The 25,549-nt window shown below is 58.4% G+C and overlaps 4 protein-coding genes across 4 annotated transcripts; 2 read left to right on the top strand and 2 right to left on the bottom strand.

The window, feature by feature from the left end:
• Positions 1 to 75: 75 nt before the first annotated feature.
• B0H18DRAFT_1130530 (uncharacterized protein) lies at positions 76 to 1,005 on the top strand (the record flags this gene model as incomplete). The annotated part of the gene is made up of 5 exons (XM_048035484.1): positions 76 to 215; positions 269 to 383; positions 430 to 520; positions 594 to 804; positions 861 to 1,005. The coding sequence occupies 5 exons, from the start codon at positions 76 to 78 to the stop codon at positions 1,003 to 1,005; spliced, it is 702 nt and encodes a 233-aa protein (XP_047884457.1).
• A 1,613-nt stretch (positions 1,006 to 2,618) lies between these two features.
• Positions 2,619 to 3,268, bottom strand: B0H18DRAFT_1071729 (uncharacterized protein). Its single transcript, XM_048031217.1, has 3 exons — positions 3,019 to 3,268; positions 2,852 to 2,996; positions 2,619 to 2,795 (listed from the first exon to the last, which is right to left on the bottom strand). Exons 1-2 carry the CDS (start codon positions 3,103 to 3,105, stop codon positions 2,877 to 2,879), a joined length of 207 nt encoding a protein of 68 aa, XP_047884456.1. The 5' UTR covers positions 3,106 to 3,268; the 3' UTR covers positions 2,619 to 2,795; positions 2,852 to 2,876.
• Positions 3,269 to 6,063: 2,795 nt separating this feature from the next.
• Positions 6,064 to 6,849, bottom strand: B0H18DRAFT_1071723 (uncharacterized protein). Its single transcript, XM_048031216.1, has 3 exons — positions 6,376 to 6,849; positions 6,251 to 6,319; positions 6,064 to 6,180 (listed from the first exon to the last, which is right to left on the bottom strand). The coding sequence occupies exon 1, from the start codon at positions 6,681 to 6,683 to the stop codon at positions 6,390 to 6,392; it is 294 nt and encodes a 97-aa protein (XP_047884455.1). The 5' UTR covers positions 6,684 to 6,849; the 3' UTR covers positions 6,064 to 6,180; positions 6,251 to 6,319; positions 6,376 to 6,389.
• Positions 6,850 to 22,900: 16,051 nt separating this feature from the next.
• Positions 22,901 to 24,668, top strand: B0H18DRAFT_1130525 (uncharacterized protein; the record flags this gene model as incomplete). Its single annotated transcript, XM_048035483.1, has 6 exons — positions 22,901 to 23,307; positions 23,492 to 23,640; positions 23,692 to 23,943; positions 24,007 to 24,072; positions 24,122 to 24,410; positions 24,458 to 24,668. 6 exons carry the CDS (start codon positions 22,901 to 22,903, stop codon positions 24,666 to 24,668), a joined length of 1,374 nt encoding a protein of 457 aa, XP_047884454.1.
• Positions 24,669 to 25,549: the final 881 nt, after the last annotated feature.

The following is a 25,549-nucleotide window of genomic DNA, read 5'->3' as shown; positions in this document are numbered from 1 at the left end:
TGTGGCGCCAGATCAAGAAACGTGAGGTCAGTACGTCCTGCAGCTGTTTTCATCCCGACCGAAACATTCTCATGTATGACTAAGGGCACAACCTGGCAAGTTGTGCTCACAATTCCCGACGCAGAGGATGATTCGAGAAGCTCGGTCGATGAGGATCACAGCACTGACTCGGATGATGCGAGTGATGTCCCGCAAGCCGTCGCAACTCCGGAAAGGTACGCGTGTTGCCACTACAGTGAACATGCCAAGTTGCTTATTGGCGCGACAGTCTGTCTCCGTCTCCCGTCCCAATGTCCCCCATAGTCGCACCTCAGCCACAGGTCCAGGAAGTGGACGAACAACTCGCGCCACAACTTCCCATACCTCCTGAGGTCGTTGACGAAGTTCCTCCAGCGCGGCCGCTCTCGCCCATGCTCATCCCAAAAAAAGCGTTTCGCGCTCCATCCCAACGCCGTCCACCAGCGCACAAGCAACCACGCGGACGCGTTCAACGACCGGCCTTCCACGGAGACACCACACGGTATCTACGAGGGGCTCCCTGCCTGCCCGCTACCCCTCGCCTCCGCCTCGCTCCGAACCTCTCGGCCCCGCAGCGCAGTACCCGTACATACCGGAAGGCGACTACTCGTGCCGCCCTGGCGGCCCGAAGGTATATGATCTGCTGAACACGATGCCGCTCGAGCAGTATGGTGTCCTCTCGTGGATGATTGTGGACAGGGAGGAGGAGCTGTTCGAGCTCGACGATGTCCGGGACGAGGACAAGGTGATGATGGCGCTGTGGAACCGCTGGATCATGTTGAACCGGTGAGTCGTACATTCGGCCATAGACGTCGGACTGTCCGTCTGAGTGGGCTGGTCAGGCCCGACTTCATCTTCAAGGGCTATATCAAGGGCGTCCTTGCGTTCGTAGACGAGCACTGGCGGATGATCCACCGTGCGGCGGGTTGGGGGGCTTTACGGGCGTTTCTCCTCGTACGTATGTTCACCGTCGTGCGTTCCAGTTAAGCTGATCATATATACCACGAGTGAAGATGCTCGTGGCGAACAATTCTTGACTGCTGCCGAGGTCGTCAAGGTCTTGAACATTATGAAGCCTACACGGGATGGATCATTGGTACAAGAACACTCCATCGGAGGAGCCGGATTGACCAGATACTGTGGTCATCCGCTCATCAGCAGTCTCACATCTAGCGTGTCAATCTCTACAATTGCATTGAGCCGGTACATCTCTAAGAGTCCGTGGTCAGTAGTCTTTACACTTCGGCTTCCCTGGATCAAGAACATCATTCTCCCATCGCTGGACGCGCACCAGGCATCTCATCTTGCTCTGCCTCTTCACGCGAACAATAACGCCGCTGCTGTGCGGCACTAGGGCACTAATCTGCTCATTATCTTCCAAATGTGGAGACAACAGACCGAGGGCGGGTCGGGTGCCGGTGAGCGGTCTGGGAGTGCTGCGCGAATGCGATACTGTTTGCGAGCACTTTGTTGCACACGGTCCCATCTGTCCTCGCGTTTTTGCAGATGAACCGTCCGCTGGGGTCCACGACGTAGTACGAGATATCCGCCCCGGTTGAGTATATTCTATGCAGGTACGGTGTAAGCAGCAGCAGCACTACCAGCGCACGGGATTTTACACACGACTGCACCAGAGGTGTTACTACCAGCTCCGGCAACCAGGCCGGGTGTACCAGGTCGTGACGTATGAACGGCTCATCGTAGTCACTGCGACCCGTTCAGTACGGAGTCTGATCAGTTGGGATGCTATTGGCACCAAAGAGCTCACTTTCAGTCGGCCCATCATGTGCGGGGCGAGTTCGGGGTTCGGGCTATCCGACTTGCCGTCACAAGCCTTCGAGTCACGACTCGGGAGGCAAGGGAGCAGGGCGCGAAGGCGAGAACGCACAAGGCGTCTGGCGTGGCGATAGCATACGCTCGCTGAGACTATCACCCAGTCGCGATGAGCTGAAGTGGGTCATGCAGAGAAGTGCGGCATCATGCGACCCACACCGTTTCCGCCGGCGAGGCAACACTGGCGTGGTCTTGGACGACGATATTGGATACATGATGATGAGCTTGCTGGAGGCGGGTGGGAGAGAACGTTGAATGTTGAACGTGGGACACTGACCGCAATATGCAGTGTACTTTGTAGTCGGCGTCAGAGTGCCAACGCCCGGACACCACCGAGTGCCATCATGTCACGGTCAACGGTTCCCTACCTGAGAGCTCGATCGTAGCGCAGATAGAGACGATGGCCATCCACGCAATGAGTACACTGTAGCGGAACCAGAAACCTGTTTAGTTCGTTTGAGAACCCTCCGGACTGCAATATCAATGTCGCGTTAGCAAGTACCATTGAGTATGCCTGTATGTAAGGTGCTATAACACGATCTGAGCATGGTGAGCTAGCCGCCCCTTTCCCGCAAGGACCATTCTGACAGCGTGAGAGCTGTACTGTTACTTAGACCGTAGGCGCGGCGATCCTTCGCGTATGTAGATACGGAGTCGACCACTTGGATACTAAGCGTCACACAGCACGGCGTATACAGCTCGGCGCTCGGCGCTCAGCGCTTCGAGATGGCACTCAGACAGAGAACTCCTCAACTTCGGGCAGATTTCGCAAATAGGGTCCCACCCATACGCAAAGTAATAGCGTACAACTAGATAATGTAGTATCGCTGCGTAAGTCATATCGTCCTAGAGGGGCGCCAGACACGAGAGGAGCTCACACAGAAGGAGGACGTCTTCAACCGCGTATTAAATGACGACCGACGATGCATATACAACATATACATCTGTGCAAGTCGATCAGTACGGACCGCACTGGACCAACGCTTCACATTTAACTCACGGAACGAACACAGACACACGCGCGCTCAGCCAAGCGAGCACCTCCCCTCATTCTTGTGCCTCTCCAAACTGTCCCGCCTCGAGAACCAATCCCCACAGCCCTCGCACTGGACCTGGAACAGCTGCAGGTGCACCGTCGCGACGTGCTTCAAGGGCCAGCTGAAGCACGTCTTTGACGTCCTTCCCGCACCTGTCAGTGGGACTCCCGTCCTTATTCTTGCCTTCGTCGACCCAGTCGCAGACGAGCTTGCCCATGCGGTTCCTCTGGAGCTGGTGGAAGTATTCGAGATGGCGCTGCAAGTTCACCCCGGCTTCGAGTGCGACTGGGGCGAGGTTGGGGCACCGTCCACCGAAGAAGCAGATGATGGGCGCGGCTGTGTTCGCCGCGACGGGCAATTCGCTGTATGCCGGGGAGTGTGTAGGTTCGATGATGCGACGGCAGGAGTCACGAGGTACTCACGTCACGGCAGGTGGATGGCCGAAGGGAGCTTGCTCATCCAAACGAGGATACGTCTGTGCTGGGGCGTGTTGCGCATTCATATATTGAGTCATCTGCCACGGCCTATATGCCGAGAGCCATTAACGGGATGCTGTCTCTGATTATGAAGGACTATAGCTACGTACTGCGGTTGTTCTGCCGGCAGGCCGCTGATGAAGTGCGGGTCAGTCGTCGCCGGAACGACTGGCATGTAACCAGCAGTGTTTGCGTACGTCGCCCTGTGAAGCGCACATCAGCGTAAGGACACCTAGCTGTCAGGCAATGGAGCATTCACCCGTCAGCACCACCGCCCGGTACAGAGCCAGTGTATGAAGTCGTACTCGACGACGCATCATCCATGTAAAATAGTCGCGAACAAGGACAGCTGAAAGCGATAGCTTGGTTGTAGGTACAGTCGTATTCCCATGCCTCGATGCTGTTATGGTTCGGGCAAGACATGTTGGGATGGGTTGGGGGAGTTCTGTGAGGCCTCGACCCACGAGAGGTCCGCCGTAATGCCCGTCGAGCTGAGCAGGGTCTGCGCGCACCCAGCGAGCCCGGGAACCGTGAGTAAGTAAGGGGAGAGAGGACTTGAAAGCGTACCTCTGTATACGAGCCCGGGGGAGGTAGCGTCAGCCGTGGGCGGAGAATACGAGCAATATAAAGGAACCGGAAGACAAACATGAGGTCGGAAGATGAGTGTATTCGAGTAGGACCCCGCCGCGGGCAACGCACTTGTATTTGGATTCGATCTTGGTGTGGCCATAAACCTACCAGATGCGTGCGCTGTCCGATATGCGGCCATACATATGTTCCGAACACCTCACGTATGTAGTGGATATTGGGGTTCTTCGCACACTGATGCGAGGAGGGGCTTGCTCAAAGATGTCTAGAAAGGCATCGATACTCGAGCTGACCCGGCGTCCGCGAGGACACATCGTCGTGTGAGAAGGCGACCTGCATCTTGAGCCTAGAAACCTGTTTACACTCAAGGCGAGAAGAGGTTGTTATGGTCGTGTGTTTTCCGGGGATGCCCATCCAAAGACACAAGGGTCGTGAAAGCTAGTGGGGAGGAGAGAGGTCTTATCGGGGGCGGTGAGCCACGACTCAGTCTCCGTGACAGCGGGCGCCAGTTACCACATAATAGTAGGGGATACCTGGGGGAACGCAGTGCATGGCCACGAACACCGCGGCCGCAAATGCGCTCACCGTCTTCCGTGTGCGTCAGCGAGGCTTATCTACGACAGTTGGTGAACAGAAGTTCGCGGCGAGTGGTTCCCAGAATAAGTACATAACTGAGCAGAACTGAGGACGTAAATATGATGGAGGCTACTCAGAGGAACCAACTGGGAACGGTCGAGCATCGGTCGAGAGATGGATCTGATCAATTTCGGTCGGACGCGCGCCCACAAAGCGCCACTATAGCTTAATTATGTCCGGCTCCTCCTTCTCTTTCATGCATTCATGTTCGGCGACAATAATGGACTCAGGACTCAGCCCCCCCTTCCCAACCCCCCATTTCGTCTCCATCCAATGCCCCAGATGTTGGGGGTGTGCGGTGGGTGCGAGCCCCTTCTATCGGATGCGTAAGAGATCACTGTTATCCGGCCTTCTATCACAACGATTGTACGTGCATTGCACTGGCATTCATCATTACAACTACAGTGTTTACACCGCCTTCCTCTTCTAAATACTTCCGATGGATGCAGCACGCCCGAATGCGGCGACGCTGATCAGGTTGAGTTGTACGTCGGCTCCTTTGCAGCACCGGCCTGAGACTTCGATTGGCGCTGCACCGGATATGATCAGTGTAGTGTTGTACGAATCGCTGCAGTATCGAACAGCGCACCTTGGTTCGTGCCTTGGAGAGGTGAACCTCATTCTTGTGCCGTGTGAGAGCGTCCGTCCGACCGAATTCCTTTTGGCACGTGGAGCAGACATCGGGCAGATCGTGGCTCGCGGCGGAGACGGCAGACGGTGCTGGCGCAGAGATGACCGCAGGATTAGAGTCGCTCTCCCGCTTCGCTGCCACACCTCGTCGCCTCCCAAGTAGACGTCTCGGCACCACAACACGAGACGGAAGGAGCAGAACGCAAGTCTACGAAGCAAGTACTTGACAGAACTCAAACTGCACCCTGGCGTCGGCGAACACGGTCAACCAGGAGGTCTACGCGCGATGCCCCGGCCGGGTCGAGCGAGCTGTGCATAGCAGGGGTTGATTTGGGTGGAGTTGCAGCTTCTACGTCATGAGTATGTCCACCTGCGGAAGGTGGAGAATATCCGCACCGTGTCGGACACGCCGGCAGTTGGAATGGCGGTGAGAGCTAATCGACAGTCTCGACGACAGATCGCACTTATCACCATCGATAGTAGGGGCCGAGGCCCCAGGCACGACGACACCAGGCGTTGAGCACATCTGGGAGAGCGAGCCTTTGTCGGTGAGTGACTGCTGTAACATGGATCTATGCCACGGCCGGTCAGTTTGTTATGATAGCAGTCGTGGCTGATTGGTTTGCGAACAGCACAATGTCGTAGCAATCGCAACTTGCATTCGCTGATTGGTGCCGGCGATGTTCCGTCTGCACCGGGGCTGCAGAGCATAATGGGTTCTGTCAAGGTTCTGTCCTCGAGTCCAAGTTCCGACTCCCCGCAATCATTTACGTGATCGCACGCTGGTTCTCGCCTACCTGCGTAACTGCTATCCAGAGATCTCTCGGCAGTCGCAACAGTCGCGCGTGAGCGAATGCGTCCTCCGCACCAGGCAGAGGTGCGCGGGCCTCGAATTCCCAATTGATCGAGATACAATCGTCGAGACGGGATCTTCCGCCCCTGCGGAAAGTGATAGTGTACAACTGGATATTGTAACATCACTGCGTCAGTCATTTCGTCCGGGAGGGTATGGCAGACACGAGAAGAGCTCACATAGAGGGAGGGCTTCTTCACCCACGTATTACACAGCGGTCTTGAATGACGCGTACATATCTTAAACATCTGGGCGAACCGATCAGTACGGTCCGCGCGGGGCCAGCGTCTCACGTTTAACTCACGAATATGCGCGCGCTCAACCAAGCGAGCACCTCCCCTCATTCTTGTGCCTCTCCAAACTGTCCCGCCTCGAGAACCACTCCCCACATCCCTCGCATTGGACCTGGAGCAGCCGCAAATGCACCGTGGCGACGTGCTTCGCCAGCTGGAACTCGTCCTTGACGTCCTTCCCGCACCTGCCAGTTCCGGGCCCGTCCTTATCCTTGCTTGCATCGACCCAGTCGCAGACGAGGTTGTCCGCGCGATCTCTTGTGAACTCATGGAACGCTTCGAGGTGGCGCCTAACCCCGGCGACCTTCTGGAGGAGCATGTCTGCGGTGAGGTGGGGGCACGGTTCCCCGAAGAAGCAGATGATGGGCGCTGCCACGGCCGCGGCTGTGTTCACCGTGTCAGGCCGTACGGGCAATTCGCTGTATGCCGGGGAGTAAGTTCGATGATGCGATGGCAGGGGTTACGAGGCACTCACGCCGCGACAGGTGGCTGGCCAATTCCAGCTTGCGCATACACATTTTGATTGTAATACGGTACGGTCCGGGCCAGCGCTTCACGTTTAAGTCACGGAACGAACAGAGACACGCGCGCGCTCAACCCTGCAAACACCTCCCCTTTTCCTTGTGCCTCTCCAAACTGTCCCGCCTCAAGAACCACTCCCCACATCCCTCGCATTGGACCTGGAGCAGCCGCAAATGCACCGTGGCGACGTGCTTCGCCAGCTGGAACTCGTCCTTGACGTCCTTCCCGCACCTGCCAGTTCCGGGCCCCTCCAATTCCTTGCTTGCATCGACCCAGTCGCAGACGAGGTAATCCGCACGGTCTCTTGTGAACTCATGGAACGCTTCGAGGTGGCGCATAACCCCGCCGACCTTCTTGAGGAGCATGTCTGCGGTGAGGTGGGGGCACGGTCCGCCGAAGAAGCAGATGATGGGCGCGGCTGTGTTCGCCGCGACGGGCAATCCACTGTATGCCGGGGAGTGAGTAAGTTCGATGATGCGACGGCAGGAGTTACGAGGTGCTCACGTCGTGGCAGGTGGATCATGATGGCCGAAGGGAGCTTGCGCATATACATCGTGATACGTCTGCACTGGGGCGTGTTCAAGTTGCACATTCACATTTTGGAATACGTGAGATCTGTATACCAAAGACCATGAACAGGAAGGTGTCTGTGCGGTCGGTGATGCGACGATAGGAAGTAATAGTACTCACGTCGTGACCAATGGGCGGTCCAAGAGAGATTGCTCGTACACATCAGTTGAGTGTGCAGAATACGTCTGTGCTGGAGCGTATTGCGTATTCGCATCTTGAGTCATGTACGGCCTACGTACCGAGAGTCATTATAGGAGGCTGTCTCCGAGAATAACGGACTACGTGCGGAGGTTGCTCTGCGGGCAGGCCGCTCATGAAGCGTGGTGGGTCGATCGTCGCCGGGACGCCTGGCATGTAACCAGCAGCGTTTGCATACGTCGTCCTGTGAAGCGCACATCAGCGGAAGGACACCTAGCAGGCAATGGAACATTTACTCGTCGGCATCGCCATCCGGTACAGAGCCTGTGTCTGCAGCCGTACTCGACGGCGCAATGTTCATCATGATGTTTAGATCCGAGTCTAGTACTAGTAGCGAACAAGGACAGTTGATAGCGATATCTAGCTTGTAGATACAGTCGTGTTCCCATTCCTCGAGGCTGTGATGGATCGGGCAAGACATGTTGGGATAGGTTGGGGGAGTTGTGTGAGGTCTCAATCCACGAGGGGCCCTGTGAGGTATCCGGGACGTCGGCGCGTTGGCGTGGGTGGGCGTAGCGTCGGCGAGGTCGGAAACACACGGGAAGTCGATAGTCGGACGCGGACACAGGTGAGTAGACAACGTCCTCGTATCGGAGCTTGGGCCTTTGCCCGTCGTAGGTACTGTGTTTATACATGAGTGAACGTGGGCCAATCGAGCGAACCACTGGCAGGCATATGATGTAAGCGAGAAGAGTCAGAGAACAGCCATGGCAGCACAGGTCGCCACCCCAAGGCACAGGTCGCCACTCCGATGCCACTCCGAGCATAGCATGTACAGATTAGGACTGGGTCTAGAACGAGAACGGAAAAGGAAAAGGAAATATCTATTCGGACGAGGGTCGGGCGCTCGTGCGATGTATCCCGGCGCTTACGCTTACGCGTCCCTAGGTACAGGTCCGCTGTGATGCCCGTCGAGCTGAACAGGGCCCGCGCGCATCCAGCAAGCCCGGAGACCGCGAGTAAGTAGGGGGGGAGAGGATTTGAAAGCATACCTCTGTATGCAAGCCCGGGGAAGGTAACGCCAGCCGTGGGCGGAGGACACGGTCGAGAGAGAAAGGAACCACAAGACGAACGTGAGGAAGAAGGAGAGTGTATTCGGGTAGGACTCCGGGAAATGCACTTATATTTAGGTCCGATCCTACTGCGGCCATAAACCTGCCAGGTGCATGCGAGGTCTGATGTGCGGACATACATATGTTCGGAACACCTCCTCACGTGATGAATATGTGGAATTTCGTGCTCTGCCGCACACTGACGTGAGGAGAAGATGTCTCGAAAGTAGGCGGGTAGGGTCTCGATGCTCGAGCTGACCCGGGCGTCCGCAGGGACGCACCATCGTGTGAGAAGGCGACCTGCATCTTGAGCCTAGAAATCTATTAACTTTGGAGGCGAGAAGAGGTTGTAATAGTCTTGTGTTTTCCGGGGATGCCCATCCGAGGGCACAAGGTCGTGAAACCTAGTGGCGAGGAGAGAGGTCTTATCGGAAGCGGTGAGCCACGAAGGCAGGAGTCGCCCGAGGGAGAGGCAAGTACTGCTCTATCCAAGCTCTATCTCCGTGACATCGGGCGCCAGGTACCACATGATAGTAGGGGAGATCTGGGGAAACGCAGTGCATGGTCGCGAACACCGCGGCCGCAAATGCGCTCACCGTCTTCCGTGGGTGTCAGCGAGGCTTATCTACGACACTTGGTGAACAGAACTTCGCGGCGAGTGATTCCCAGAATAATAGTATCTCAATTACACTGATGCCGACTCCAACGCAGCGCTGCCAGGAGATTCAAATCCAGACGCTTCCGGGGCTCGCGGCATAGGCAGGAAAGATTCACCGCAAAGGGCCCACCAGTTGCAAACGATTGACTCGTCTGCTGATGGCACCAAGACATGGGCGCCCGCGAGTCGATGATGTCGAAGGGTGTGGCAGTGGACGGTCACCGTCGGATAGACTCAAAGGATGTCCGGGACGCGTAAAGTTGCGGGATAAAAAGAACATTACTGAGTAGAACTAATGATGTAGATGATGCAGGCGACTCGGAGGAACCAAGGGAACGGTCAAGGAACGGTCGCTGACTTTCCAAGGAGACATGGATCTGACGAGCTAATCTACGGCGCGGTCGGCCCCGGAGCCTAAGGCTCGATTCGGTCGGACAGGCGCCCACAAAGCGCCAAGTCCGGACAGTACTTGGATGCCTTTCCGCAGGGTTTTCAGGCGCTGGTAAAGCTGGAGCGGACATCGAACATCGCCTGGGGCGCGAGGATAGCGAAGGTCGTTAAACCGCAGCGACGACCTATAATCCATGATGTGCATAACAGGATGTCGGAGGCAACCGCAGTGATGAGACAGGTCGTGAGAGCCAACGACTCATCAGCAAATCTGCGCGGGTTCTGAGGGCGCCTGAGGGATCTGAGGCGTCTGATCCGGTGCCTGAGAGCTCTATCGCATCTGACGCAATCGGGCGTCTATGGCCGCGCCGTTCGTCCCTCTCCGTCTGCTCGTTCCATGCTCCTCCTCTCAGAGCGACGCAGTCCACTCAGACCCGTCAGACCCATCAGACCCTCCAGGCGCGACCTCAAGCCACCCACATCGAATCTCCCCAAGTCCACCAGGCGCCTGCCCTAAACTGCGCCACGCTGGCACCTCGCCACGTCATCGTTCTCTCGCCTCTCTGTCGTGTCACTCGCCTTTCAAGTTCCCCACCTCTTGCGCTGTTCATCGCTGACACGCAGCGGCTGCAGAAGCCTGTCGCGACGCGCGAGGCGTCCGGAAGGGTGCACAAGCGCCAGCTTGCCCGCAGCCACGATGTGCGGCTACGATGCACAGCGAGCGGACACCATCGCGAGGGCCGCGCCTCCCACCTCCGCCATGCCTCGCTCGCCTCCCTTCTCACCGCCTCTCCACTCGTTTACATCTACATACACCGACCCTCGGGCAGTCCGCAGGATCGCAGTGCATCGGCCTAATGCATGAAGATGAGCAGAACATCGCGGGGAGAGGCCGCATCGTTGTGACGTGGCCCGGCCAGCGCGAACCCCGCGATCCAGATTCTATGCCGAACAGCATCGCGCGTCGGGTGGACAACGCTCGGAGGAAGCAGAGCTGAGACAGAATAAGTAAGTTCCCTTTCCACTCACTCTCCCGCGTTGCCCTGTATGTACGTCACCTGTCGCCCACTGCCCGCTGCCGGCTCATACTGGCAGATGCTGGCTGAGTCACACTCAAAAAACCCCGCCATGCTTCACCGACATGCACCCCTATACGCCGGTTTTGCGCGCCCACAGTGCCGCTGTAGGTGGGCTGCCTACCTCGTCTCGGACGCATCAGAAGTGTTCCGAGGACGTGACGACCCCGCACAAGAGCGGGTTCGTCACCTCGTGCTCTATGCCCGCCGCCACGTCACCGCCTTCCATCATCGCGCCACCCCGCCCTCTATGCCTTGCAGACGCACCGAACACATGCCGAACACCAGACGACCCCGCATCACAGCGGGGACTCGGACGTCCATTCGCATCGTACCGCCCTCCCCACCACCTCCTCTCTCTCCCTGCTTACTACCGCCCTCCCTACCCCGTCACGCGTCTCGCACGCATTAAAAGTGTGTCGCGGTCTTGGCACAAACGACGGGCGACCCGCAGAAGAGCGAGGCCGTCCGATTCTGTCTGTTTGCCACCGCCTTCCCAGTCCGCCCCTGCTGTCCCAGCGTCCCAGGCATCCCGGCGCGACAACAGGACATCTGGTCGCAGATTCGGGCCCTCCCTGCCACGTCACTGCCTTCTCGCCATGCCTCAGCCCTCCTTCCTCGCCACCCCGCGCTCTGCAGCTCGAGGACGCGCCAAACACATGCCGAGCACGCAGCATGTACGCATGACGACCCCGCGGAAGAGCGGGGTTGTTTATTCATGGCTGCCGCCTTCCCAGTCCTCCCCTGCCGTCCTACCATCTCTCGGACGCGTGCGATGCGTGCCGAGGACCTACCGCACATGCCAGGCGACCTGGTACCACAACAGATCATCCAGTCGTGAGCTTGGGCCCTCCGCGCCACGCCACCGCCTTCTCGCCCTGCCACAGCCCTCCTACATCACCCCGCCGCCCTCTACCATGCGGCCGGCGAGCGTGTGGCGAGCGAGCAGACGGCGGGAGAGCGGGCGAGCGAGTGGGCGGCTGAGCGAGCGGGCGGGCGGGCGAACACGACTGACGAATGGAAGGTGGGCACGGAACAATCATGGGTGACCGCGACGGGCAGGGTGCGCGCAACGCACGCCAATTGCGAGCACCTACACGATTGCCCACGGATCCACGGCCCGTGGACATCAGTTCACCGAACCCCGACATGATAGCCCGACGCCCAGCAAGTGGGGCGTTGTCGGAACCGGCAAGCACAGTGGCGAAGGGAGGGTGGGTATGTGGGTGGACAGACAGGTAAGATCACGATGAGTACTAGCTGGTAGTTTACAGTGTATTGTATGTACTATTAGTACTACGTTCTGTTACGCTCTAAGCAGCAGTCTGACGACCATCTGAAATGGTCTGAGTGATGGTCTGAAGGCCGTCTGACATCAGAGATTGCTTCTGATGTCAGAACTAATCTCCCGTTGTCAGACGCGAAGTCTGACGGGTCTGAGGAGTCTGAGTCAGTCCTCTCAGACTGCTTCAGACAAACTTGCAGTTTTGCTGATGGAGAGAGCGAGGCCTCGAGGATTTGAACACCGACGGGATGTTTATGCAACACCGACGGTATGTTTATGCTTTTCAATCTGGAAGGGGGGGGGTCCGCCCCCCTTTTCGAACAGATTAAGGTTTAGAACGGGGGTGCCGGAGTTCGAGAGGACAACAATCGAGATGGGCCGACGTGCCGGGGAGAATTGGAGCGCGAATTTAAGATAGAACGCGCTGTAAACCTCTGCGGGAAGGCATCCAATGATTCATCATTACAACTGCAGTTTTCACGCCGCCTTCCTCTTCTACGTCCGATGGATGCAGCCCGAATCCGGCGACGCTGATCAGGTTGAGTTGTAGTACGTCGGCTCTTTCGATGACGCACCGGTAGATCTCGATTCAATGGCGCTGCACCGAAATGATCAGTATAGCGTTGTACAAATATTCGCTGCAGTATCGAACAGCGCACCTTGGTTCGTGCCTTGGAGAGGTGAACCTCATTCTTGTGCCGTGTGAGAGCGTCCGTCCGACCGAATTCCTTGCGGCACGTGGAGCAGACGTACTTGGAGCGCTTCTCGTGGACGGTCTTGACGTGACGGGCCAAGGTGGCAGGGGTCGCAAAGTGCGCTTTGCACACACTGCCGTTCGCGATCTCCCTGCAAGTAAGCCTGCCATCTTCATTCGCGGGAACAGGAACGCGAGCTTCTGATTGTCCGGTATCTTCGCGATCGCTGGGCGCACTAGCCCCCTGACCGCCCGACCGTGTCGATTGTTCCGTGACAACGGCATATGGATCAGCAAGGAGTGCGGTGGACGCAGGCCTGGCGATTGCTCATTGGTCAACGATGTGAGAACAAGCATTGACACCCACTCGACTGCTGAAGGGAGGTGCAAGGATTGCGATCCGCCGGGATGCGCACTCTGGACCGTCTGGGCCCCTTGTGCAAATGACCTGAGAATGACGATGTCAGATTGCGTAAAACGTGATGGTCCGTTGTGGGGAAGCCCCACAGAGCAGGCCCGGAACCAACAGATATAAGGCAAACGACTACAAAGGACAACGGACGGCGTTACACACGGAAGGGACGTCGAAGGATAGGTTACCTAGGCAGCACAACCGGAAAGCAACTCATTAGGGCAACCGGAGGCAGCCCTGGACGGCACCGGAGGGTACAGGAACGAACTACTCCTCACGCACACTCTCCCCCTCATCCATCAAATCAGTCTCGGTCTCGGTTTCGACACCCGCATCCTCGAAATCGTCACTAGTACGCGCCGGAGGGAACTGAAGGCGACGCGGAATGCCGGAATAGTCAGCGTCCGGAACGTACACGCCACGCGAAAGACGATCGTGCACGCCGGCAACACTGGACGCCAGGCCGGAGAGAATACGGCGGGTATGCTGAGCCTCGGACTGGAAGGAGGCGGACACGTCACGTTGAACGCTAGCGTAACGTTGGAGCTGGGAGATGAGCGCGTCGAGGCTGTCGGAGGAAGCCCGGAGGGGGGAGAGCTGCATGGGCCTCTCGAGGTACCGGACCGGAAGCAACGGACGGCCCACTTCGACATCGGACTGCTCAACAGCGACGCGGTTGGCGGACCAGGCGATAGCAGGGTACGGCTCGCCAACGACGCTGTGCTCGGACGCGATGGTCGAGAACACCTGGTCAAGGTAGTCGATCAGATCCTGGACGTCGGAGAACCGGCGGATGAGAGGGAGGGACACGTCGCCATGCGCAGTAGCTCGCGCCCGGGAGTCGAAGAGCATGCGCTACGCACCGGAAGGAGCGTCAGCCCGCCGGAAGGAGAATATACGAGATGAATATCACCCACGACGATCCAGCGGGCGGCGTGGGCCCAGGCCAACCATTCGGTAGGACTGTCAGCGACAAGACGCGGCTCGACGACTCGTTCATCCCGGAGGAGAGCAAGAAGACGGTAGAAGCGGGTAGAGTAGACGATGGCGGAGGGGTTGGCTGGGGCATCGGAGGGCATGGCGCTGGACGGGAGACGGTACAGGAAGGGAAGGAGGGGGCTTAAGAGGGACCGGAAGGAACGGGGAAGTACGGGGAGGAGTGCCAGCGGGGCGGAGGCGTGGGAGAGCAAGCCGGAGGGAACATAAGGGAGGGAGCCGGGGACCGGGGAGGGGGAGATCCTACCTACCTACCACCTAGGAGTAGAGAGCGAGCTCAACGGCGATTCCCTGCGTTTCTGACTGCGTCCTGCGTTTACTGCGTTGCGAATAGATCACTGCGTTCACCTTCAACGAGCACCGCATTTCCTTCCGGCTCTCTGCGTTTTATCCGGCTTCAACGAGTTTCTACGCGTTCACTCTGAGTCCCTGCGTTGTGGGACGACTCCACCACTCTCCTCCGACCGCGTTACAGTGTCCCCTGCGAGTATCCGAGCTCGTACGTCCCCTCCGGGCCCGAATCGTCACATCCCCCTCCCGTCCGCTTGCCAACAGCCCCCGCCCGTCGTTTCTACCGACACCACCGATTCCTTCCGGTCTCTTTTCGACCCGGGAGACTCGCAACCTACACACCGTCCACACGCACGGCTGCATATGGACCAATGATTGTTCGGGTCCTGTGTTCATATCGTCGAACCCGTGGACACTGTTAGCAGAATACGCAGAATGCGGCTTGCCCTCACTATACATGACGTGTCAGCGTACAGCACTGTGTTGTTCGATGATATACCTTACGAGGCTGTGAGCATTTGCGCGTTGTGCTCGTTCATGATGTCCATCGCAACTCCGCCGGACCGCATGTCAGGAGCGCTGAACGGCCAATTGGAAAAGTGATTCTGAGTCACTGTGAGGCTGTACATTCCATTGTTTCCGGCCCTGAGAGACGAATGTCAGTGCAAGTCCAGAGGGAGAAAACGAAAACTCAACCTCCAATCATGGGTCCCTGTAGGTGCTTGCGAGTGAGTGGCATCCGACGCCAGCCCGCCGGAGTGTTCTGGTGCTTGGCTCGCTGCGGCATGGCCCAGTACTGATAGTAGCGTGGCGAAACAAGGACACCGTTTGGGTATGTAGTCTGAGTATTGACAGGAAAGCAGGAAAGTCACTGGATTGAGGTGAACATTGCAGGGTGGCATCTTCAGCGGGCTCGAAGTCGGCTGAGGCTGCTCGTGCTAAGGCCCGCGCAGGTTGGTGCTGCAGCTAAGATGCAGCAAGTGCATTTATACCTTTGCGCCATCGACCCTTCCCGTTGCAGAAGCGATATGGCTACTGAGGTGACTGTGTAATCGGCGACCACCAATTGAGCGCCTGGACATGGTGCAGCAGCAGTCCGTCGAAGAACAGAGATCGAACTTCTGAATGAAGCCCGTCAGATGGGGGAGGCTAATCCCTCACAAGGGATTTCCGATGGTGACGTGATGCAGAAAACTTACCATATGACAGAGTGACGTGCCAGCGCTGATGTCTTCATCATACACAACGAATGGCCGTGCAATTGAGAGAACACAAATGGACAATGTACTACGAAGTAGAGTATGCGATGCAGCGACGGAGGGGGGGTCGTATGGCGGCGGTATGAGTATAGGCGTCTCGGGGGTCGCGAGGAGATATTTCCGCACAGGTGTAGGGCGTGCTGCTGCTGGCTGCGGGGCCGCAGCTGGGGCGATAGGGAGCCCGGTCTACAAGTACATCGAAAGCGGCGTCCTGGCTGCTTGTCGCGATGTTTTCGTTTGCTGCGACTCGTGACGACGTGAACGCCCGCTTGGGAACCAAACGTGCCCTGGCGGCGCTGTGGCGCAGTCCAGAAAGCATGTCTGTAGAACGACAACAGAGTTGAGGTTCAATGCACAGAGTCACAGTGTGGAAGAGCAGCCGGAGGACACTCACGGAGGATCCTGGCGGACGACAAGCTTGCGGAGAGCACGACTTGCCTTTCTGGGCATGCGTGCGGGGTCATACATCATGTCGAATTCCCAGCCAAGCACGTCTTCCCAGTCACGCCAAGAACGTCTTCCCAGTCATGCCAAGCACGTCTTCCCAGTCACGAAGCTTGAAGCTTGAAGGATGCAGAGCGAAGCGCGAAGCCCGGGCTGCTCGCGCCGTCCATACCCCGCGCCACCCAAGTACCAAGCCCACTCGCGGGCGCCTGGGTGCACCGAATGGCATGGCCACATGGCACGCGGACGGCCGTAGGGAGACGGGTTGAGCGGACGTTGAGCGGACGGGGAAGTTTCGCGACGGGAAGCACGCGGGATTTTGGCATTCGGTTTCCGAGGAAGGCTGATCTTCGCTCGCGGTCTTCAATTTCCATGCAGCGCGACTCGGGTGCGACGATGACTGGAATCGATGATGCTTCCAGGTACCGGTGCTCGCTGACGGCATTTCGTGATCGCACCTGCCCCTGGGAACGCGATGCCGCCTGATCTGGCGTCGCCTGGGCCTGAAGCTTTGAAGGGCGGCGAGCTTGCACCTGGCATGCGTCGGAATGGCGGCCTGGCTGCTGTGACGCCCGGGGAGCATGCGCGAAGGACATCGACGGACGGGCGGGCGGATCCCATCTGACCCAAAAGGGTGGACGTCCAGATCGAATGCCAATCTGCCGGTCGGGGCAGCGCCCTTGTGTCCGTCCACAGCCCGCTCGAGTCGGATCTTGCCTGCGAAGCCGCCGTCCGTGTCAACAGGCCAGACGTCTCTGGGTGACATACGGCATGTCATGGGCGTCACCCGCGCCACTGGCCCCGGTTCGGAACAGCTCCCGGATTCCGGCGGCCTGCGTAATGTGACAGTTTCTGCTCAAAGCGGAAGTTTGATGGCCGGCCGCCACCAGGCTGCACGCCACAAAGTTTGCACCCGCATGGTGGGTCACGGCGACCTGCCTTTATTGCACGGTGGCGAGTCCGCCCTGGCCGGTGTGCCAGCGGGTACTAGGCCCTGTCCACCTCTCCGTCTTCTCCCTCCGCTTCAAATTCATTCCCACTGCAAGTACTAGTACTGGCTCTTCCCAGCACACACAAGCTATGCCTTCTTCAGCGACACATACGTTGCCACACATCGCTCGGCGGCGGTGATTTCCCTGCGCGTCGTTGCCTGGCACATACATCTGCCTCCGAGCCTGCCAATCAATAATCACACCACCTGCACAGCGTGTGTCCCCGTCGGACGCATCTCATCGCCCGCCTCCTTCGCCATGGGGCCCCCATTACCGCATCGGCCACGCTGACTATGCCAGCGTACGTACCGCAGGCTGATCGCGGTTCTCCGATAGCCTGCAGCCAATTAATTGCTTGGGCTCCGTCGGCGTCATGCAGCTGCCAGCCGCAAAGCTCCGGGGAGACGCCGGTCGCAATGGGTCGGTGTTTAATTCTCGGTGTTCTATGGTGCGGGACGCCTAGCCACCACTACTTATGTACAACGGTTATCGTAGCTTCAATATTCACCGGATTTTAAATCTGCTCTGGTAGATCGACTCCGTTTGATGAGTAGGAATTTCCTACCAGACAGATTTTTTTTAAACACGATATTGAGCAAGTTGTTACACCGAGAATTGGCCACTGGGCGTCTATACATCCTGATATAGTAAGTACGTCGGCGCTACGTACTACCCGCGTCGAACTGGCGAGCAAGGGTGACCTTGAAGGGTCTCTGGGACACGCCTGTGGGACTTGTACTGCTTGGAGCTGAACTGCTTCACACGGAATCGTGCGTCCTTCGCTCCAAGCCCCATGCGATAAGCATTCGTCCACTGACTGCTGATGTCTGCATTGCCAGACGGCGGGACATCACGGTGAGGAAGGTCCCCGCGGCCGGCAATCCCCCTAAGGGTAAGTTACGAACATCCGGACCCCTCGAAATCGGCCTCGGCTACCCAACGTTTTCGACCTCCAATACCCAACATCGGACAAGTGTCATCACGTTTGGTGAGGAGCACCACAAATGGAGTAAACTGAATATATATAATATTTAAATCCTATTATTGATGCGGTGCCGGGTCAATTTGGCCACTGTGCAAAAGTAGCGGCGCTTAGGCGTCCCGCACCATAGGAGACGGAGGGGTTGCGACTCGGATCTCAGGCACAGATTAATCTGGGATCAACTTCCCCGCGGGGCGAGCCGCAGCGTCCGGGTGCGTCCGGGGACACGCTGTGCAGGTGGTGTGATTGGCAGGCTCGGACAAGGCTCGGAGGCAGATGGATGTGCCAGGCAGCGGTGCGCAGGGAGATCACCGCCGTCTGGCGATGCATGGCAATAGGAATACTGTTGTGTTTCGACCATAGGTTCAGTCACAGGTCGCACCCCCCCTCGAACTAGGGTTTCAGTTCACATGTCCCAGGTCACAGAGGGATCCGAACTGAGGCTTCCCGAAAGCAGTCACAGGTATACGAATGCATTTTCGGGCCTGCGGCGCCGTGCTGGCAAAAGCAGTCCCCGGCCACTGGTGAACTATCCAAGTTCTGTGGTCACAGGTCACCAGGCCCTGTGAACTGGGGATTTTGCTAGTTCGTTGGTCACAGGTCACACCCCGCGAACCTAGGGTCGAAACGTTACAGTATGTGTGCATGCGTCACTGAAGAAGGCACCATTACTATACTTGTGTGCGTGGGTTGGCCGGCCGTCGCACAGAATGACGTCACCGGCCAGGCCCTTCCGCGCGGGCTAGCGCCCGCCTCCCGCTTCGCTGTCAACGCCGCTGTCAGTGGCCTGTCCTGTCCGCTTTACTGTCTCGTATGCAAGTTCGACTCCTTCCCAGTGATATTTTTTTAAATCTTTTTTCGCGTCCTCACACCTGTCTCCCGCCTAAGTAAGTCCATCGAGCCTCGGCACTCATAATTGCCTATTTGAGGCAATGTTGTGTTCGGCACTTAGACAAAGCCCATGGGCCGACCTTGCGAGTTCAATTGAGTACCCTTTCAATGGTGGATTTGTAAGTACATTCATTACTTATGCACAGATTGCTCCACAACCTTTTATAACATATGGCTAGAATAGGTGATAGTTCGTGCCCTTAGTCACACTCTGTCACACACTGCTCAAACCTCTGTCACTATTCGTTTCGAGCGACAGCGGCGTCGGCCCTCTTCGCTGTCATATTGCTGCCATAACCTGTCAATCACTTTGTTCCCTGTCTGCTGTCAAACTCTATTTCGACGTCATTTTGTGCGACGGCCGGCCATCCGTGCCAGTGTCAAGTGGTGATAAAGTTTGACACTCGCAAATGCGTACGGCAACAGCAGCACCAGCAAGTTCTTGCGACAGTGGTGTAACGAACCTGGGCCTCTCTGACGCTCGGTCGGCCCCCTCTCCGAGTCGCAGGCTCCGACACCGCCGGCAAACCAACTTCTGTGGACTCCGAGTACCCTGAGATTCAGAACTGGACGCCCGGTGTCGGATGTGATCGCACGATCCTCGTTTTATAAATACTTACTTATCTTTGCAGTGGCAGTGCATGGTCGCGAATGGCACCGCGGCCGCAAAATTCAAATCCGCTCATCTTCTTCCGTCGGCGTCAGCAAGGCTTATCTATGTACATACGACGGTTGGTGAACAGAACTTCGCAGTCCCACGGCGGCTGTCGGTCGGTGGCTAAATGGATCCCTCCTCCTCCTCGCGGCGAGTAAGGTCCTGGAATTGCTCGATTCGGTAGGACGCGCGCCCACAAAGCGCTAAGTTACGCCCGGACAGTCGACTCCCTTATTCCATTATGCATTCCTGCCCCAGATGTTGGGGGCGTGCGGTGGTAGGGCGCGAGTCCCTTCCATCGAATGCGTACGAGACTACCTTTATCGGGCCTTCTATCACAAAGATTGTACGTGCATTGCACTGGCATTCATTGTTGGAGCAAACGATCCGTACGTCGTACTCGCCGGCTTTCCGGCCTCCTCGTATACCCGCTATCTTTCTTTTACCTACCTTTGCTTACGCGCTGTCCGATGCGCCCGTCCGTTCTCTTATCCCGCCGCGTCCGCCGTGCGCACCCGTACATTCATTACCATACGAGGACATCGATAGTCCATCTCGTTCCTGTTCCTGCCTGACTCGCTCGCCCACTTATACCCTCGCTCGTACGCCCATCGCCCTCAGTCTTGCTATCCCGAGCACGAACTGAGGGTGAGTTAGTTAGTTTGTCTCGTCCTGCACACAGTCACTTACACTACCTCTCGTAGCCGTCGTCTTGACTGTGTACAGGTATGCTTTAATACAACTCAGTCTTGCTATCCCGAGCACGAACTGAGGCCGTCGTCTTGACTGTGTACAGACTGTGTACAGCCCGACGACTCGTGCTCGCCACTGTTGTTGCGTTAGGTTATGAGCCCCGCGTTCTAGCCGTAACAAGACTCACCTTTGCTCGCCTCACTTGCCCATTCCTTCCCTACCCGTCCTAGCCCACTGCCGCCGCTATGACGAGTACGTCACTCGCCGACTACAGCTCAGCTTTCGATAAGCTTGATGCTACGGGGAAGAATTGGTTTACCTTCCGTCAACGCTTCCAAATCGCCGTGAAGCAAAAGGACGCATGGGACCACTTCGATGGGACGTCGCCACGCCCGACCCCTGCCGATGCCGCACACGTCACACCAGCCGAACAGACGACCTTCACAGCCTGGGCGAAGAAGGAGTCGTTAGCGATGTACCTCCTCACTCAGAAACTCCCCGACATTACCTTCACGAAGCACGCCCGGAAGGAGACGGCGGCTGCCATCTGGGCCGCCATCGTCCAGGAGTTCACCTCGAAGTCGATGCTCATACGTGCGAACCTTCGCACCCAGTTCTTGACTATGCGTGCGACATCTGGCGCGAACCTCCATACCGAGCTTGATCGCCTGCGCGTCAAGTACGAGGAGCTTCTGACAAACGATATTAAGGTTAGCGATGCCGAATACGCTGCCTTGGTCATCAACTTCCTTCCCGAGGAGTTGTCGACCTTCGTGTCTCAAATCTCTGCCACCGCGAAGTTCGCCCGTCGCTTCCAGACCACGCCGATCGCTCCGCTACTCGCCGACGCACCGACGGAAGAAGCCCCTGCCCTCGACGCAGACTCTCTGATGGAGATCGCACTGGAAGAGTGGGACCGTCGTTTTAGTGGAAACCTGAAGGCCAAGGCCAAGCAGAAAGACGCCGGCGTCGCTGCCAGCGTCATGTCGACGGAGAAGCCAAAGGGTCGCGGTCGTGGACCTCAGAAGCCCGTGGGTGTTTGCTGGAACTGCGGAGGGAAGGGCCATCGCCAGGATCAGTGCCCGAGTCCGAAGGAGAATGGCGCGAAGAGTGGTGACTCATCTGGTACGCCTAAGCCTGCTGCCTCGAAGTCCAAACCCGCGAAGGGCAAGGACGGCGCTGCCAACGCGGCTGCGGCTGCGGCTGCGGCTGTCGCATCGCTCGACGAGGTTGCTGGCACGTGGTCCGCCTACGTTCCCTCGCTCGCTTCCTCTGACGAAGGCACACTGCCCGAGTTGTTCGACGACAATGCTCGCTCCGACATCACCGGACTTACCGAAGTGTCGGACACGGACTCGATGCCATCCCTGCAGACAGTGTCAGCTTCGAGCGACTCCGGGTCTGTACGCAACGACCTACCTGCGGATAACGACGAGTTGGACATGCCTGCCCCCGACTCTGTGCCTGTTGCCGCTCGAGCTGCTGTTGTTGCACGCTGGGTCGAAGACGTCTGGGTCGCGACTGATGCCGGACCCGAGCCTGTAACCATCGCCACCTGGATGCGAGCTGTCGAGGAGGAGCTTCGTCTGTTGGAGGATCCGGTTGATGAACCCGAGGATCCCGACAATGTGTATATTACTGCTGCTCCTGCTAGCGCATTCGTCGCTACCGAATCTACCATCGTTGACCTCTATGATTCTGGGGCGAGTCACCATATGTCGCCATATCGAGAAGACTTCCTTACCTTCCACGAGACGAAGCCGCAGACGTTGAACGCTGCCAACCAGCAGCAGTTCCAGGCTACTGGAGTCGGTGACATGGTTGTCTTTGTGCCGAACGACCCATCGCCTCGTTCGCCGATCCGCCTGACACGGGTGTTGTACACGCCCGCTCTCGGTTTTAATCTTGTATCGATTGGCCGTATCGACGACGCCGGATACACCACCACGTTCGCCAGTGGGAAGTGCATCATCGCCGACAAGGACGGACGTGCTGTGGGCACCATCCCGAAGTCCCGCGGTCTCTACATGGTAACGCGCACACGCGTGGACGGTTCAGCCAATGCCGCTGCCTCAGTTGAGAAACTCACTGTCATGGACCTACATCGTCGCCTAGGCCATATCGCGCCACGCGCCATCCGTGAGCTTGTGTCGAGTGGTCATATCCTGGAGCCCATTCAGCGCATTTGCCCATGAGCATTAGTGAGCCGAGGCATCCATTAAGCCCATGCCATCGAGCAGCCGACGCCGGCCGATGCGTCCTCTTCCGCCTATGGGGTTTGGGCAGCCGGCGGTCTTCTGCGTCCATAGTCATTGGGACGGCCGACGGGTCAGTGTAGCATAGTAATGTATACAGTACGAGCTGTTATTACTGAGCCATCCGATCCCCATTGGGTACCCGACATCGGCTGGTATAAGACCGCAACGGCTTTTACACCTGCCCTATAAGCATAGTGCAACCGACCTCGGATGCATCTATGGCCATCGGTTGGCCGGCGTCGGATGGGTGCACCTTGCGGCCTTTCCTGTTAAGACGTTCGAAGACCGGCGACCCGACGTCGGGTGCCCCTAACACCATAGGAATGGCCGATGTCGGTGGGCCCCATACTCATCGGGCAGTCGAGGTCGGCCGGCCTCCCGCTCCGCCTCTTCAACCTCAGGGCGAATTCATTCGGTACCCAACATCGGATATCTCCATGAGCATCGGGTGGCCGCGGTCGGGCTGCACGATATGCATCGGACACGCCGATGTCGGGCAGCCACACCATCCGCCTTTCCAATGTCGGCTGTCCCCTCCTGCGTCGGATGGGTCGGCTGGCAGGGGGTCCCTCGGTTGGGTAATGTCGGCGGTCTGCATGACCATAGGCCAGCCGAGACCGCAGGCGTAAGCCTGCGGCCTGGCTGCTGGGCACGGTGCGGCCTCCCATTGAGGACGCGCGATCTGATCGGCCTTTTCGGAAATGGCCGCGCGGATCCGGATTTGCCTGGAGAAATCGCAACCGCCTCCGAAGCTCGCGGAGACTGCGATGAGTGAGGCATAAAACGAACGAATATGTCATTGATAACAGCCCTGGGCTCACGCAGGGGCTCTCCGCTGCTCCCGCGAGCCTCCGTCCGTACCTGCTGACTCCGAAGCGCCCGCCCGACGCGTACTCCCTCCCGTCTGCCTTTCGATTTAGCGTTCTCATTGGCCAGCTCCTTGCGCAACACGCCGTCCGTTAGTCGTTGGTGAGTCACTTCCCATCAGATTAGATTGCCGCACCGGCAGAGTGGTCGCTTAACGCGCCTTACATATACTCGCCCGTCCTCCGCACCTCCATCTCTTCCCCCACCCTTGAAGCCATCATGTCTTCCCCGCCCTCACGTTTCAATCGCTCCGACTCCCCAGCTGGCTTGAGTGACCCCGGTCGCGGCACTGCGCGCGGTCCAGCGGCTTTCCTCGCGGCCCCGACGGCCTTTGCTGCGCTTCCCCCGCCTTCAGATCCCGTCGCGGGGGATGGTTTTGCGGCCACCGCCTTTGGTGCGCCCTTCCGTTCCACGCCCTGCCACTAACTACTGACCTACCTTGCGTGACGCGTATCAGGCGGCAACGCTGGTTCAGCAATTGCTGCGGAGCCTGGTTTGCCGGCGCGCGACGCGCCTGAGCAAGGTGAGCGTCCGGGCCCTGCTTCCCAACTCCCATCTCACCCATGTCCAAGGTCCTGCGACTGGGCCTGTTGCAGCGAGCCCGATGGGCCTCGCAGGCGGCGCTCCTCGCGAGATCTGGGATGCGTCGCCTCCTCCGGTTCCCCCGCCCCTGTACGGGGCACAAGACTTCCACCAGCAGTGGACCTGGCCGGCATACCTGCGTCCGGACTACAACCGACCCTGGACCCGTGCCACGGTGTCGTTACGTGACCTCCTCCGCACCATGATAGAGCTGGTCCGCGACATGCAGCCGCACTACCACGGCGACTCGCGCGGGGTGCCCGACCCGACGAACTCAATGTGAGTGCCCGGTCTCATGGCTACACCCGCGTACTCATTTTGCGCAGACGAAGGCATGCAACAGATGCAATCCGCGTGGGCCCCATGGTCCACGTGTACAAAATTCTCTGGCGGGAGAGGGGCCCTCCGCTCGTGTGGTCGATGGTCGTCGTGGCGGCGCACCCGGAGCAGGAGGTGGTGCTTTATCGAATCGTGCACCACCTATGGTCAACAAGCGGCATGACGCACGCACCGGGAGCGTACGCGCCACCAGCGTGAATATGCGACATTCTGTACGTATTGTATTCAATATCGAATGTACATAGTGTGGCAAATGCGTCAAAAACGCGCCTGTTCCGGACTCCAAGGCCACCGACTCAGAGGCCGGCATAGTGCGTACGACGTTGGAAATGCGCGCAAACGAAATGCTGCCCAACTTACCGGCTGTCAACTAAAAGGCATAAGATTCCGCCTTATGCCGTTCTATCTCGGCGGCGTGCCGAATGCAGTCTCCGCCGAGGTGCAGGCAGAGGCCTCGTGCGGCTTCCGCGCCAGCCCGGTCTTCGAAAATCAGCGCGGAAGGCCGTGCAGGCGCCGGGAGGCCGCGGGCGCTAGCAATCGAAGACCGTGATCCTCGAGCGCTCGCCGAGATGATCAGATCACAGGCCGTCTGAACGGCATGTGACTGGTTCTGATGGTGGCTGCGCGGCCTGTGGCTGCGCGGTTTGCCCATCACTTAAGCCTCCAGTCCATCAACCGGACTTCAACGTCTCTCCCCCACCCCGCACTCATGCCCGCTTCGTCGCGCCCATCCCCTCGCCGTCTTCCCGCCGTTCCTGTCGGCCCTCGCGCCCCCGCCTCCTTCAGGCCGTCCGCCTCGGCCGTTCCCGCCACCTCCGCGACGCCCTCGCCCTCTGACGCGCCCCGCGCAATCCGTCCTGGCCCACGCGCCACGGCCTTCCATGCGACACCCCCGCGCCCGTCCCTCCCGCAGCTGCGTGCACGGTCGACTCAAACCCGGCGGGGGCGGGTGTGCGTGGCCCTCGCCCCAAGCCCTGGCAGTCCAGCGGCGCGACGACCCCTCCGGCCGAGGCCTCCGCGGCCAGCACGGTCTTCTGTCCGGCCTTCACGGTCAGTCCGGCCTCTCTCGCACCTCCGGC

This window comes from Fomitopsis serialis (assembly GCF_022376445.1).
Source record: "Fomitopsis serialis strain Sig1Antser10 chromosome Unknown B0H18scaffold_515, whole genome shotgun sequence".
NCBI classification, from domain to species: Eukaryota; Fungi; Basidiomycota; class Agaricomycetes; order Polyporales; family Fomitopsidaceae; genus Fomitopsis; species Fomitopsis serialis.
This window is presented reverse-complemented; position numbering and strand designations above follow the sequence as displayed.